At 43.6% G+C, this 16,438-nt stretch overlaps 1 protein-coding gene across 3 annotated transcripts; it reads right to left on the reverse strand.

Moving 5' to 3' along the window:
* Nucleotides 1–4,404: 4,404 nt before the first annotated feature.
* Nucleotides 4,405–8,955, reverse strand: LOC125537341 (xylan O-acetyltransferase 13-like). 3 transcript variants are annotated; one of them, XR_015616182.1, is made up of 4 exons: nucleotides 7,279–7,780; nucleotides 6,794–7,173; nucleotides 5,932–6,020; nucleotides 4,405–4,686 (listed from the first exon to the last, which is right to left on the reverse strand). XR_015616182.1 is itself a non-coding variant. In XM_048700649.2 (3 exons), exons 1-3 carry the CDS (start codon nucleotides 8,873–8,875, stop codon nucleotides 4,658–4,660), a joined length of 687 nt encoding a protein of 228 aa, XP_048556606.1. In that variant the 5' UTR covers nucleotides 8,876–8,952; the 3' UTR covers nucleotides 4,405–4,657. The 3 variants fall into 3 exon arrangements, 2 of the variants coding, with proteins under 2 accessions (XP_048556606.1, XP_048556607.1); XM_048700649.2 differs by lacking the exons at nucleotides 6,794–7,173; nucleotides 7,279–7,780 and adding an exon at nucleotides 8,307–8,952; XM_048700650.2 differs by lacking the exons at nucleotides 5,932–6,020; nucleotides 6,794–7,173; nucleotides 7,279–7,780 and adding an exon at nucleotides 8,307–8,955.
* Nucleotides 8,956–16,438: the final 7,483 nt, after the last annotated feature.

Genomic DNA, 16,438 nt, shown 5'->3' on the forward strand with positions numbered 1-16,438 from the left:
TTGGGGGTTACACTGATTGAAGTTTTTATAAGCAATTACAAGTTCCAGGTTGCTGCAAGCATGACAACCCGGTACTTGGGGGCTACATATATGGAGTATTCAGTTTATATGATTGAGATGAACAAACCGGATTTCTTCAAGGTTGAAACACTTATTGGAGCAAGTCTTGAGTTATCACTATGTTCTCCTCTTAAGACTTTGGGGCTACAGGTATTATGCATATAAAGGAGGAACATCTTCATTTTATTAGTTTTGAGCAAATCAGGAAGATCAATTACATGACCCGGTGTCGACAACAATTATGACCCAGCGCCATCAATATTTATAAATCGGCCATTTTGGTAATATTAAACCGGCAAGTTTTACATCTTCAAACCGGCTGAATATCAGATAAGTATTTTCAGACCCATATTTCTTAAACCGGCGGAGCTGAGTCAAAGGAGTTATTCTTCACAATATTTCTCGGTGACAAGCCAATGTCGGCAAATTGATTATGAAGCTGGTCTGTTGACCCGGATTTCCCAGGAGGAAATAACAAGGACTTAAGGATGATCAGGTACCAGTTTACAAAAATTCTTAACCCGGAGCGTAACCTGTCAAATTTGTTCTTGTGTTTATTTTGCAGCATAAGTTTACCATGAATAAATCCAAGCTAAACTTGGGGGCTAATGTCGGGGATATACCCCGCGGTGTAAACCGGTCAGAAGTTAACCCGGCCGGACTTGGCGGTTTATCTGAAGACCCCGCTGACACTTGGCGAGTTACTGGCGACCCGCCCTGACCTGGCGGTTTACAAGCAACCCACCTGGTCATTATGACTCACTGGTGATCCGGCGTGCGGGACAGACGGATGACAAGGCCCAAGGCCCAGAAGGTCGGTTCACGTTTAATGGTGGGCTGGTTTAAGAGGAAAGGCATGAGGAATATTTATCTTACAAGGTGTTAAGACCTGGACTTATATCCGGTTTGTATTAGAGATAGACTAGTCCTAATCCTAATAGGACTCCACATGTAAATCGCCCCTTCAACATATATAAGGAGGGGCAGGGCTCCCCAAAGAGGGATAGGCTACAAGCAAGAAAACAATCTCTAGGGCTAGACACAAAGAGTCGGTTTACGGCGACTCCCTCATGATGATAATGAGACCTAGCCTCAAACAGCATGTAGGGTTGTTACCGGATGATGTGTCCCGGGGCCCGAAGCTGTCTAAATCCTTGTCTTGCGTGTTGATCCGCCCTGCGTCTCTCGTCCCGCTCAACCCCTCTCAAGCTACCACATAGATGTGTTGGCCTCGCAACTAAGTCCTCACACTAGGACATCTGCCGTGACAAATCCACGACACGGACCCTAAGGGTTCGAGAACTATGTACACATGACCGAGACACCTCTCTGGTCAATAACCAATAGCGGAACCTGGATGCTCATATTGGTTCCCACATATTCTACGAAGATCTTTATCGGTTGAACCGTTATGACAACATATGTTATTCCCTTTGTCATCGGTATGTTACTTGCCCGAGATTCGATCGTTGGTATCCACATACCTAGTTCAATCTCGTTACTAGCAAGTCTCTTTACTCATTCCGTAATACATCATCAAGCAACTAACTTATTAGTCACTTTGCTTGCAAGGCTTCTTATGATGTGTATTACCGAGAGGGCCTAGAGATACCTCTCCGATACTCAGAGTGACAAATCCTAATCTCGATCTATGCCAACCCAAAAAACACCTTCGGAGATACCAGTAGAGCATCTTTATAATCACCAAGTTACGTTGTGAAGTTTGATAGCACATAAGGTATTCCTCCGGTATTCGGGAGTTGCATAATCTCATGGTCAAAGGAATATGTATATGACATGCAGAAAGCAATAGTAATAAAATTGAACGATCAATATGCTAAGCTAACAGATGGGTCTTGTCCATCACATCATTCTCCTAACGATGTGATCCCATTCATCAAATGACAACACATGTCTATGGTTAGGAAACTTAACCATCTTTGTTTAACGGGCTAGTCTAGTAGAGGATTACTAGGGACATGGTGTTTTGTCTATGTATCCACACATGTATCAAGTTTTCGATTAATACAATTCTAGCATGAATAATAAACATTTATCATGATATAAGGAAATATAAAATAACAACTTTATTATTGCCTCTAGGGCATATTTCCTTCAGTCTCCCACTTGCACTAGAGTCGATAATGTAGATTACATTCTAACGATTCTAACACCCATGGAGTCTTGGTGTTGATCATGTTTTGCTCATGGAAGAGGCTTAGTCAATGGGTCTGCTACACTCAGATCCGTATGTATTTTGCAAATCTCAGTGTCTCCCTCCTTGACTTGATCACAGATGGAGTTGAAGCATCTCTTGATGTGTTTGGTTCTTTTGTGAAATCTCGATTCCTTCGCTAAGGCAATTGCTACAGTATTGTCACAAAATATTTTCATTGGACCCGATGCACTAGGTATTACACCTAGATCGGATATGAACTACTTCATCTAGACTCCTTCATTTGTTACTTCTGAAGCAGCCATGTACTTCGCTTCACATGTAGATCCCGCCATGATGTTGTGCTTGGAACTGCACCAACTGACAGCTCCATCATTCGATATAAATACGTATCCGGTTTGTGACTTGGGAGTCATCCGGATTAGTGTCAAAGCTAGCATGGACGTAACCATTTACGATGAGCTCTGTGTCACCTCCATAAACGAGAAACGTATCCTTAGTCCTTTTCATGTACTTTAGGATGTTCTTGACCGTTGTCCAGTGATCCACTCCTGGATTACTTTGGTACCTCCCTGCTAAATTTATATCAAGGCACACAACAGGTTTTGTATACAGCATAGCATACCTGATAGAACCTATGGTTGATGCATAGCGAATGACTTCCATTTTCTCTCTATCTTCCGCACTGGTCGGGCATTGAGTCTGACTCAACTTCACACCTTGTAACATAGGCAAGAATCCTTTCTTTGACTGGTCCATTTTGAACTTCTTCAAAACTTTATCAAGGTATGTGCTTTGTGAAAGTCCAAATAAGTGTCTTGATCTATCTCTATAGATCTTGATGCCCAATATATAAGCAGCTTCACAGAGGTCTTTCATTGAAAGACTTTCATTCAAGTATCTTTTTATGCTATCTAAAAATTCTATATCATTTCCAATCAGCAATTTGTCATCCACATATAATATTAGAAATTCTACAGAGCTCCCACTCACTTTATTGTAAACATAGGCTTCTCCGAATGTTTGTATAAAATCATATGCTTTGATCACCTCATCAAAGCGTATATTCCAACTCCGAGATGCTTACACCAGTCCATAGATGGATCGCTGGAGCTTGCACACTTTGTTAGCACCTTCAGGATCGACAAAACCTTCTGGTTGCATCATATACAACTCTTCCTTAAGAAATCCATTAAGGAATGCAGTTTTGATGTCCATTTGCCAGATTTCATAATCATAAAATGTGGTAATTGCTAACAAGATTCGGACAGACTTAAGCATCACTACGGATGAGAAAGTCTCATCGTAGTCAACTCCTTGAACTTGTCGAAAATCTTTCGCGACAAGTCGAGCTTTGTAGATAGTAACATTACCATCAACGTCAGTCTTCTTCTTGAAGATCGATTTATTCTCTATGGCTCGCCGATCATCGGGCAAGTCAACCAAAGTCCACACTTTGTTCTCATACATGGATCCTATCTTTCATGGCCTCAAGCCATTTATCGGAATCTGGGCTCATCATAGCTTCTTCATAGTTCGTAGGTTCGTCATGGTCTAGTAACATGACTTCTAGAACAGGGTTACCATACAACTCTGGTGTGGAACGTGCTCTGGTTGACCTATGAGGTTCGGTAGTAAATTGATCTGAAGTTTCATGATCATCATCATTAGCCTCCTCTCTATTTGGTGTAGGCATCATGGGAACGGTTTTCTATGATGAGCTATTTTCTAGTTCGAGAGAAGGTACAATTACCTCATCAAGTACTACTTTCCTCCCACTCACTTCTTTCGAGAGAAACTCCTTCTCTAGAAAGTTTTTAGTCTTGGCAACAAATATCTTGCCTTCGGATTTGTGGTAGAAACTGTACCCAATTGTTTACTTAGGGTATCCTATGAAGACGCACTTCTCCAATTTGGGTTCGAGCTTATCGGGCCGTAGCTTTTTCACATATAAGCATCGCAACCCCAAACTTTAAGAAGTGATAGCTTATATTTCTTGCCAAAGCACAGTTCATACGGTGTCGTCTCAATGGATTTAGACGGTGCCCTATTTAACGTGAAAGCAGTTGTCTCTAATGCATTGTCGCGCCCAAGATGCGATTCTATCCCAATCACGAGATGACATGCTCGGGGCACAATCGCATTTTGGGTGCATAACAAGGTGGATATCATTACAACATACCATGTATTGAATAGATGAGAATACAATATAAAGGCTTACACTCGCCACAAGTTACAACATTCATACAACAATACATCAATAGATAGCAACCATCATACAGAAGAGCAGGATCCGACTACGGATGAAATCAAACGAAAAAGGAGAACGATATCCACCCTACTAATCCCAGGCTCCCCCACCAGGAACATATCCCTTGGTCAAAGAAGGAGAACTCCAAACAAGCAAGAATCGCACTCGTGTCAGATCATCGCATTACCTGTACCTGCAACTGTTGTTGTAGTAATCTGTGAGCCATGAGGACTCAGCAATCCCATTACCATGGGTATCAAGACTAGCAAAGGTTAATGGGTATGGAAAAGGATAAGTGGTGAGGTTGCAGCAAGCGGCTAAGCATGTATGATGGCTAACATACGGGTACAAGAGTAAGATGAGAAACTATGCAAACGGTCGCAAACTATTAATGATCAATAAGTGATCCTGAACTACTTACGTTCAAACATAACCCAACCGTGTTCTCCTCTCGAACTTCCCTGAAAAGAGACAATCACGGTTACGCACGCGGTTGGTGTATTTTATTGAATTTACTTCAAGTTTACTACAACCGGATATTAACAAATTCCCATCTGCCACATAATCGCGGGCACGGCTCTCGAAAGTTTAAACCCTGCAGGGGTGTCCCAACATAGCCCATGACAAGCTCAAGATCCGCGGAGACAATCCTCCATCGCGGGACCCTCCGATCGGACTCGGAATCCCGGTGCACAAGACATTTCGACAATGGTAAAGAAAGTCCAGCAAGACCTCCCAGCGTGCCGACACCCTGATAGTAGCCGCGCGTATCTTGTCTCGAGTCATAACCGGATTGTCCAAACTTCCGGTAGGCCAATCACAGAGTTGCCCCTGGCGGCCATCGGCAGTTGACAGGTTGGACCAACACTCATGAGGAGCACTGGCCTGGGGGGGTTGATTAAGAGACCTCGGGGGCCGGTAGGTCCCTATGCAAGTTTTTAGTTGTTATTAGGCAAATGGTAAAACCAATGTTGGGCCTTGCTGGAAGAGTTTTATTCAAAGCGAACTGTCAAGAGGGGCCCATAAACCCTCACGATGTAAGGGACGCAAAATCAAGGAACATAACACCGGTATGACAGAAACTAAGGCGGCAAGAGTGAAACAAAACACCAGGAAAAAGGCCGAGCCTTCCACCCTTTACCAAGTATATAGATGCATTAATTAAATAAGAGATATTGTGATATCCCATGATATCCATGATATCCATGTCCCAACATGGAACAACCTGCAACTGCACCTGCAACTAGCAACGCTATAAGAGGGGCTGAGCAAAGCGGTAACATAGCCAAACAACGGTTTGCTAGGAAGGGTGAAAAGGCTAGAGGCTATCATGGCAATTTGGGAGGCTTGATAAACAGGTGGTAGGTAGCACGACACAACGATGGCATCGAGATAACTAGCACAGCAAATATAGTAGTGAGATCCAAGGTGACGGTCATCTTGCCTGAAATCCCGCTAGGAAGAAGAACGAGTCCATGAAGTAGACGAACCAACGTAGTCGAACGGGTCCTCACAATCGCAACGTAACCGGAACTAACAAGGAGAAGCGCAACCGGAAAGAAGCAAGCGACATAGTAAACCAACAAGCATAAACAGGATGCACAATCAAGTATGATGCATATCCATTTAATGAGGCATGGCATGGCAAAGTGCAACAAACAATACTACAAATTAAGTGGAGCTCAATATGCAACGAGTTGCATATTGACGAAACACCACATTCAAATATTTTGTTCACTCTTGTTTATGTAACCAACAATATTAAATGTTGTTAAATATGGCAAAAGGTGAAGCATATGTAAACTACACATCTAGGCAAGTTTAAATGAGGCCGGAATAACAAACAACAAGTCCGAAAAATCCCCATGTGCATATTTTGGTTATGGTACTGTTCTGCCCTATATAGAATTTTAGAGTTATTAAACATGCAAAGTAATGCCACCATGTTAATCCATGCATTTTTCTATCCCATTTACATATATAGTTTATTAGAGTCGGAGCTACGGTTATTTAGTTATGAAATAAACCATTTTAGCATGTCATTTATGCACAAAAAATGCATACATCAATTTAAACATTTTTAACATGGATGAAAGTGGAAAATTTTGAAAGTACATGAAATTCTAAGCATTTTAGATATAAAGATTGTTTAATTTGGATGCATGGTTGGTGAGATATTAAATGCATGAACAACAGGGGGCAAACTTTAATATGCAGTTCCTGGACAAAATAGCTAAATTCGTTCCGCGAAAAAACATGAATCGGGCCGAAATTGAACAGTGCATTGAGGCAGTTGGGCTGCTCACCATGGGCCATTGGCCCGTTCGGTGGAGGAGGTAGGCCGGTTGAGGAGGCCCTAGCTGGGCGGGACATGGGGAGGCCTGGCATGGCATTGGATCGATCGATCCAGAGGCCGAGCGCGAGACTGGGACTTGGTGCGGCGGTTAACACAGGAAGCAGGGGAGGCCGAGCCGCCATGGCAGGGCCAGACGCTGCGGAAGCTTGCTGACGAGGGCCGAGGCGGATGCAGGCGAGGACGACGCCGACGAGCTCCATGGCCACGACGGACGCGGAACTTGAGGAGCTTGGTGCGGGAGGCGAAACAGGGGAGGTCCAGTGGGGGATGCAGCGCAGGCGAGGCTCCAGGCAGCGGTCGGTGGCTTCGGCCCCCATCCATGGCTAGAATCTGCTATGGGGGAACGCGGGGAGAGAGAGACTCGGTGAGTGAGAGAGAGAACCAAGGGAAAGGAGACAAAGGAGAGGCAGGGCATGGCGACGGCCTGTGGCTCACCAGAGCTTGCCGGCGACGCGAGGTGGTTGGGGAGGCGGGCACGCAGGCGTGGGGATGCTCGGGGTTGTGCTGCTGCTCGCACGTGAGGAGGCTGGGGTGCGGGAGCGGCCTGGTTCGCGGACCGTCGGTGGTGCAGCTCGCCGGGGACGGCGGCAGACGAACTGGAGTTGCGGCGTGGGGCTTGAGCAGCGGCTGTAGTGGAGATCGAGCATGAGTGGCTCCTCGAAGCAGGAGGAAGGCGTGCGGGAAGGGGAGGACAGGGAGCTGGAGGTGTTGCGGGAGAGGTGGGCGCACGGGCAGAGGAGCTTGGGCTCCTGTAGGATTTGGGCAGCGGCGGTGGTTGGACAGGAGGAGAAAACGAGGAGAAGGTGGAGGCTGCAATTGGTCTCGGGTGGAACTGGATCGGGAGGATCCCGAGGCAGAGAAGGCAGGTAGGTGGCGGCAGGTAGGAGGATGGATGGAACATCTCCCTTAGAAATGAGCTAATAGCAGGTATCCTAACTTGCATACAATGTGATGATTCAGTTCCAAACTTGCAAAACTTGACTCCACTATACCCCAACTTGCACCTCATGTGATGATTTAGTCCCAGGCCAATTACAGCTCGACAGTTGGCAGCCAGGTGGCTGGACCGGTCAACGCACGCACTTTTGCAGAACCCCCTATCGTTTTCTTTAATCAACCCGCACGCACTTTTGCAGAAAAAAAATAGATTTCTCATTGTTGATCTTTCGCTGCCCTCTGGTTCAGCAGGTCAATCCCACTCATTTTGCCATCTCATATATGATTTGTTCCATTGGTAGTATCATGCATCCTTTGGTTTCAGCTAGAGACCAAGCTAAGATTTTAATTCCCTTGTATTCCATAAAACTCTTTCCATTTACTCCCCAAGAGTTCAGTTTCAAATTTTGCAACACTGACACAGAGCATGTAGGTACTATATAGTTTCAGGCATGCTGCATTTTTTTGGTTGTTGGCATGAATGAACAAAACCGAGCTGGTGGTGGATGTAACAAAGCCAGACATACCTTGGAAGATCACATCCATCGGGCTGCCATCTCCAATACTGGTACCTGGTGTCATTCCGGCCATACTTCTCGCAGGCGACCTCGTCGAAGATGAAGGAGCAGTTGAGGCTAGAGTAGAGCGGCTGGGAGGCGTTGTCGTACACCCACCGCCCCACGGACCAGTTGCACTCCTTGCCGGAGCCCCTCACGGCCTCGCCCACGAGCTCGTCCGTCCACTGCACCTGCGCCTCGTGGCGCCCGGCCGCGGCCACCTTCACCTCCTGGTGCTGGTGCTGCACTGCCAGCTGCACCTGCGACTCGTGGCCGTGGTCGAACAGCAGGGAGACGGTGCTGACGACGATGAAGAAGGCGACGAGGGAGCTCACCACGCCCCGCAGGCCGACGACAGGGGACGGCGAGGATGTCGCCGTCGTCATCTTGTTGTGGGTGACCTGCTCCGGCTTCATTTTCTCTGGTGAATAGGCTGTGGCGCTGTCCCCTCTATTATTGTAATGGGGGCACTCCTTCCCATGTCTAGTGTTGCACAAGCAAACGTGAACGCTGACCCTTGGGCTAACCTTCATCATCATCGATCACCCTGACCGCCTGCCTGCAGTGCAACCTCCTGTAAGCTAACTCAGAGGTATAAGAATGTGCAGCAGGTTGGTACTGGCACTGAAAGTTTGAGGATGAAATGAAGTTGCAAGAGAAGTGACAATGGGTGATGTTTGTAAGTTTGGTCTACCCAGCTCTGAATTTGCAGATGATTTTATATGTCAGGCTCATGGTCACTCCACGCATGTGCTCTACCAGTGTCCATAATGTAAGGCGGTGTACAGGGAAAGAAGTCTTTTGCATTAATTGCTTTGTTCCTCACCTAATTAGTATTCAGAATAAGCTAATGCAAAATCCACTGGTATAGAGGCCCCCTAATTGTGAAGTCTAGTACGATCATTTCAAAATGGCATTCATAATTCTCTATTAGTTGATGTAGTACTAGTAGTGCTAAACAACCTTAACTGGTACGATCACATCACTATATATGTATATTTACATCAATATATTCATCAATCGAAGTTTATCTAGTACTTATCTGTTACTGCCGTCTACTACTTAAGTAGTATTTTCTGATCAGTCAACACATCCTAACGTGTGTTAATGAGTGGGATTTAATTCAGGTGAAGGTGCATGCGGGTTGATTAAAGAAAATGGTAGGGGGGTTTCTGCAAAAGTGTGTGCGCTGACCGGTCCAGCCACCTGGCTGCCAATTGTCGAGTTGTGATTGGTCTGGGACTAAATCATCACATGAGGTGCAAGTTGGGGTATGGTGGAGTCAAGTTTTGCAAGTTTGGGACTGAATCATCACATTGTGTGCAAGTTAGAGTACCTGGGGTGCTATTACCTCCTTAGAAATTAGGGTTGCCCACTATTTATAGCAAATGGGTTTTAGGCTAGGGGCTAATCGGACCCTTCGATCATAATCGAACGACTGAGAAAAGTAGGTTAGGTAGACCAAGTAAGAAACCGAAAATGCTTAGGGATGTTTGGGATGATCCCAATCCATCGGTAACAACATCACGGTTTGGGATCGGAGCAGTTTCAGATGCGCACGCGAGGGGTCATGTGCACTGTACAGAGAGACTCCGGTTTAGGCAAGAGGGAAAACAAAGAACAAGGTTGGTCTTGGAACGGTCAACGAAGGCAAAGCAGTCCGAGGAAAGGTGATGAAGGCAAAAGGAGAAACGTCAATGACGAACGAATGTAAGTTTTTTAAAATATGACGGCAATGGACTGCCGATGCAAATGCGGATGATGCGATGATGAATGCAACAAACAAATAAATAACAGAGCTGACACACAAAACATGGAAGGTATCTCGAGCATCGGTCTCGGGTCGTTACAACTCTCCTTCACTGACAAGAGATCTCGCCCCGAGATCTAGGGATGCCACTAGAGAACAGCGGAAGAGGAAGAGGTAAAACAAAGTTGGTTCTTTGACAAACGAGTGAAACCACGAACCTTGAGAGGTTGAACAAATTGAAAGAAAGAATACAATGGAGATGAATGGTATTGCAAACACTCCGTTAGCAAAGAGGAACAAGGAATACGACAAGAACCAAGAGCTCAAGGAACAATATAGACTTTGAAACCACTACGGTTAAAATTAGTTGGACAAGAAATACGAATAAAAGAATCCGGGCAACACTCTGGTTGAAAAGAGACACAAGACTAGATAAGATAAAAGAACTTGAATGAGAACACAACACTCTGGTTAAATGGATAAGCAAGAAAAGAACATGATCTTGACAATATGATGGGTGAAGAGAGCAACATCACAATGCCTCCGGAACGAAATAAAAGAAGGTAGACTGTTAGAACAAAAGAACGGAGAAGAAAATGACAACTCCCACCACAATTGAATATGAAAAGCATCCTTACGAAGAACTATTGAACGGAGTTGAAGGATGATCAACAACGAAAAGATATGATTCCCATGGGCTTATGGAAAACGTCCCAAAATTATGAGGTGACAACCGGCCACTAATGGAAATAGTTAATTGGAATGATATTAACAAGGAGATGAAAACTCCTTTTACCGAGAGAATAGGAGGTAAAAACTTGGATTATCGATATGCACCACAGTTAGCAACATTCAGTAGGGAAGGCTTTAGGTGAAATCTATACCAAGATAACTCTAATGAAGAGGTTGATGGATTTAAAATACATCATTCTTGACAACATGTGAATCATGAAACACGAACGGAAATTGTCAAGAATGATATATCACCATCTCAAAAGATAAGGTAGAAATAATTGCACTTTGAAATGCAAGATGAAGAATGCTTGAACTCCTCCAACAAGAATCTTGAAGAACACTTTGAGAACAAATTAAATCCTTGATGAACCACCATGTATAGCCTCCATGAAGAACACCGGTAAAAAGAGAACGATGGAAAGAAAAAGAGAAGTTGAAAGAACAAGGTGAAGCCTTGCAATGATTTAGATGGAGCTTCGTGATGAGACATCCAAGAAAACTTGGAACTCAGGAAAAGAAAGGTGAGCAACTTGAATCGAGAATTGATACCATGAATGAACTTCGGAGGATGGAATTAAATCACCTCGAGGGAAACAAGAATAAGATTTATTGTATGTTTATCCTTCATCAACTTAAATTGATGACAAACAATGGATTTTGGGCATACTACTCATTCTTCTTGAAAAGATTGAAGAGGGGTATAGCGCAAACTTGGGAAAAATCTTGGACAAACCACCAGTATGATTTGGGAAGGACGAATGAATTGAAACGATAACCAAGGAAGAGAACTCTTGAACGAACCACCGTAAGAATTGAAAATGAAAGATGAAAGAGAACGAATCGCCGTAAGGAATTAGAAATGAATGAAGATACTTGAGAGAATTCAGATATGAGAGAAGGAAGAGATCATGAACTGGTTAGAGGATATTTGAACGATGCACCGGTAGAATTGGGGAATGAGAGTTCAATGTTGAGAATGAATAAATCTTCTGAAATGATGGCCTTTGGATGATCAAGAAACGAAAACAATTCCTGACATGCTCCGGATGGGTATGAAAATAATTTCTCACGATCAAGATTATGAGAATTTCTCACGAGCAAGATTATGGGGATGAACAATTATGAGGATGGCATGAAGCTAGAACCATGAATCTTCAAGAGAACGGACCAAGATTTAGGAGAAATTCTTCTTCAGTCTTCAAAATTCAAGAATGACGACGAGAAACACCACCATGAATTGTTGAGACACTCCGGAGTAATGAAGAATAGAAATGTTGAACCAACGATGAAAATGTTCTGAAAGCGATCTTGGAGAAGGAAAATGACTGATGATAATTCATTCCTACGTTTAACTTTGAAAAAGAATTGAGAATAGCCCCGGAAAAAAATTAGAAGAGTCAGGTAAGATCCTGGGAAAAGACCTGTGGGTTATGGGCCCACTCAAAAGAAACATCATTGAAATGATTTAGAAGAGAGATTGCACCGATTGAATTACATTACTTGAATGAGATAATAATCTCCAAATAGTTTGAACGGATTAAGAATGGAAACATGAATCTTCCGAGATATCTTCCACATTCCAGATATGAATATAAAGAGGTGAATAAATAAGAGAGTCTTCGATAAGAACTTCCAACATGGAAAGCATGTGAACCAATGAAAATGGTATGATCAACATCGAAAGCTTGAATTTAGTCCACCGGGGAAGAAAATGATAACAAAGAATGATGAACTTGAAGCTTCCTGACCATCTTCATGATAATCACCAGGTAAGAACATTGATTGAAAAGAATGAAGAGACTTCACATGAATAAAATGGATAGTTGATTTGATATCTTTGAGTCCTTGAAGAAAAAGGGTGGGAGGGCGGGAAAACAAAGGCAACTTGGGGACGGATGAAACGAACAACATTTAGGAAACTCAGAATTGATCTCGCGGATGTTGAAATGATCGGATCGACTTGAAGAGAAGCACGCCGGTTGGAAAAGAATTAACATGACAACCTTGATGATCAAGAATGATTAGCACTCCGATAGAAATATGAGAACATCGCTTAGGAAAGGTTTGGATCAACACTTGACTTCAAACCAACTCGAATACCACGACTCAAAACAAAACAAAACAAAGGATTGGCTTGCAGAATAAGCCGGAAACAAACATATGATAGAGATTTCGTTCGAAAATTTCATGGTGGGGCCCGCACGGGCTCGATCGTACAACACCATCATGTACAAGGCAGTGCACATGACATACGAAGCATCCCCGAGTCAGCATAGCCAATGACTCTTTAAGACAAAACGAGACCACTGTAAAACCAACCGTGACCAGGCGGACCACTAGACGTCGAACCCCAATCACATATCATGCATCTGTCGGACATATATCTTAGATAACTACTTGAATTCCCACCTAATAACTCCCGAAACTTTCTGGTTATGTAATCTGGTGTTGGGGATAGAGGGAGGCACAAATATCTCACACAACTAACAAGCCATGTGCTCCAACTGTATCCATCCTTCAACACATAACCAAGAAACCTTCAGAAATTGTGTACCTCGGACCTTCGAAAACATCCGATATACTAGATGTGGCAATACATCTGATCGCTCTCCCCAGTACTGGGTGTCGTCAAACTACTCTCACCACAAAGAGTATAGAAGCGTTTTCAATGTCGACAACCTTTGGTCTTCCGGAACTGAAACGATAAACACTATGACAAAAACACCTTGGAGCTCAACTCCCCGGGACACTGCCACAACCACTAAATGTCGGGAGGCACTAAGGCAGAATTCCCATCACAATGATATCGCAACGGTCCAACAATACCCGCGTGATCCTAAAAAAAATTGAGTGAAAAAGAGGAGAGTGAAGTCAAAACATCTACGTTAGGAGTCCTCACCAAAGCGACGAAGGGATAAGGAGTACAAATAATTCCTACTCTCTGATAAATAACTAGACTCAAAATAGGTTTCTTCTAGACTCAACAATGATAGAGGTTCGATCAATCAAGGGGGCTCCTAAGGTCGGTAAGGCTCTGATACCAACTTGTCGCGCCCAAGATGCGATTCTATCCCAATCACGTGATGAACTCATGATCGTGGCACAATCGCATTTCGAGTGCATAGCAAGGTGGATATCATTACAACATACCGTGTACTGAATAGATGAGAATACAAGATAAAGGCTTACACTCGCCACAAGTTACAACATTCATACAACAATACATCAATACATAGCAACCATCATACAGAAGATCAGGATCCGACTACGGATGAAATCAAACGAAAAAGGAGAACGACATCCACCCAACTAATCCCAGGCTCCCCGACCCAGAACCTATCCCTTGATCGAAGAAGGAGAACTCCAAACAAGCAAGCATCGCACTCGCGTCAGATCATCGCATTACCTGTACCTGCAACTATTGTTGTAGTAATCTGTGAGCCACGAGGACTCAGCAATCCCATTACCATGGGTTTCAAGACTAGAAAGCTTAATGGGTATGGAAAAGGATAAGTGGTGAGGTTGCAGCAAGCGGCTAAGCATGTATGGTGGCTAACATACGAGTACAAGAGTAAGATGAGAAACTACGCAAACGGTCGCAAACTAGTAATGATCAATAAGTGATCTTGAACTACTTATGTTCAAACATAACCCAACCGTGTTCTCCTCTTGAACTTGCCCGAAAAGAGACAGTCACGGTTACGCACATGGTTGGTGTATTTTAATTGAATTTACTTCAAGTTTACTATAACCGGATATTAACAAATTCCCATCTGCCACATAACCGCGGGCACGGCTCTCGAATGTTTAAACCCTGCAGGGGTGTCCCAACTTAGCCCATGACAAGCTCACGATCCGCGGAGACAATCCTCCATCGTGGGACCTTCTGATCAGACTCAGAATCCCGGTGCACAAGACATTTCGACAATGGAAAAACAAGTCCAGCAAGACCTCACGGCGTGCCGACACCTTGATGGTAGCCGCGCGTATCTCGTCTCAGGCCACGAACGGATTGTCCAAACTTCTGGTAGGCCAGTCATAGAGTTGACCTGGCGGCTACCGGCGGTTGAAAGGTTGGACCAAAACTCATGAGGAGCACTGGCCCGGGGGGGTGATTAAGAGACCTCAGGGGCCGGCAGGTCCCTGTGCAAGTTTTTAGTTGTTCTTAGGCAAATGGTAAAACCAATTTTGGGCCTTGCTGGAAGAGTTTTATTCAAAGCGAACTGTCAAGAGGGGCCCATAAACCCTCACGATGTAAGGGACGCAAAATCAAGGAACATAACACCGGTATGACAGAAACTAAGGCGGCAAGAGTGAAACAAAACACCAGGAAAAAGGCCGAGCCTTCCACCCTTTACCAAGTATATAGATGCATTAATTATATAAGAGATATTGTGATATCCCATGATATCCATGTCCCAACATGGAACAACATACAATTGCACCTGCAACTAGCAACACTATTAGAGGGGCTAAGCAAAGTGGTTACATAGCCAAACAACGGTTTGCTAGGAAGGGTGAAAAGGTTAGAGGCTATCATGGCAATTTGGGAGGCTTGATAAACAAGTGGTAGGTAGCGCGACATAACGATAGCATCAAGACAACTAGCATAGCAAATATAGTAGTGAGATCCAAGGTGACGGTCATCTTGCCTGAAATCCCGCTAGGAAGAAGAATGAGTCCATGAAGTAGACGAACCAACATAGTCAAACGGATCCTCACAATCGCAACGTAACCAGAACTAACAAGGAGAAGCGCAACCGGAAAGAAGCAAGCGACATAGTAAACCAACAAGCATAAACATGGCATGATGCATAATCAAGTATGATGCATGTCCATTTAATGAGGCATGGCATGGCAAAGTGCAACAAACAATACTACAAATTAAGTGGAGCTCAATATGCAACGAGTTGCATATTGACAAAACACCACATTCAAATATTTAGTTCACTCTCGTTTATGTACCCAACAATATTAAATGTTGTTAAACATGGAAAAAGGTGAAGCATATGTAAACTACACATCTAGGCAAGTTTAAATGAGGCTGTAACAACAAACAACAAGTCCGAAAAATCCCCATGTGCATATTTTTGTTATGGTACTGTTCTGCCCTATACACAATTCTAGAGTTATTAAACATGCAAAGTAATGCCACCATGTTAATGTATGCATTTTTCTACCCCATTTACATATATAGTTTATCAGAATCGGAGCTACGGTTATTTAGTTATGAAATAAACCATTCTAGCATGTCATTTATGCACAAAAAATGCAAACATCGATTTAATCATTTTTAACATGGTTGAAAGTGGCAAATTATGAAAGTACATGAAATTCTAAGGACAATTGCATTTTTACCCCTAGTTGGTTCCTACCCACGGGTTTTGCCCTTACTTTTTCCATCGTGGTCCCTCGAATGCCCTTTGACCATTTGACCAAAACTTTGAAAATTCATAACTAATTCATATGAACTCAGAAAAATGAAAATAAGATATCAAAATGTTCAGATAAACGTTACCTTTATGTGCATATCATTTGCATTCAGGACGAAAGCACCCTTTAAACTGCCTGAGGTAATTAATGTTATTAACATTATTAAAAATAAAAAGGTATAAAC

This window comes from Triticum urartu, chromosome 2A, assembly GCF_056163025.1.
Source record: "Triticum urartu cultivar PI428250 chromosome 2A, HENAU_Tu73, whole genome shotgun sequence".
In the NCBI taxonomy this organism is placed as follows: domain Eukaryota; kingdom Viridiplantae; phylum Streptophyta; class Magnoliopsida; order Poales; family Poaceae; genus Triticum; species Triticum urartu.

Coding starts and splice junctions, on each gene's coding strand:
- LOC125537341 (XM_048700649.2), bottom strand. CDS start 8,875: ATGATGATGAAGGTTAGCCCAAGGGTCAGCGTTCACGTTTGCTTGTGC. Junction 6,021..8,306: donor GATGGATGTGATCTTCCAAG/GTATGTCTGGCT, acceptor TCTCCTTGTTAG/TTCCGGTTACGTTGCGATTG. Junction 4,687..5,931: donor TCTTCCTAGCGGGATTTCAG/GCAAGATGACCG, acceptor CTACAACAACAG/TTGCAGGTACAGGTAATGCG.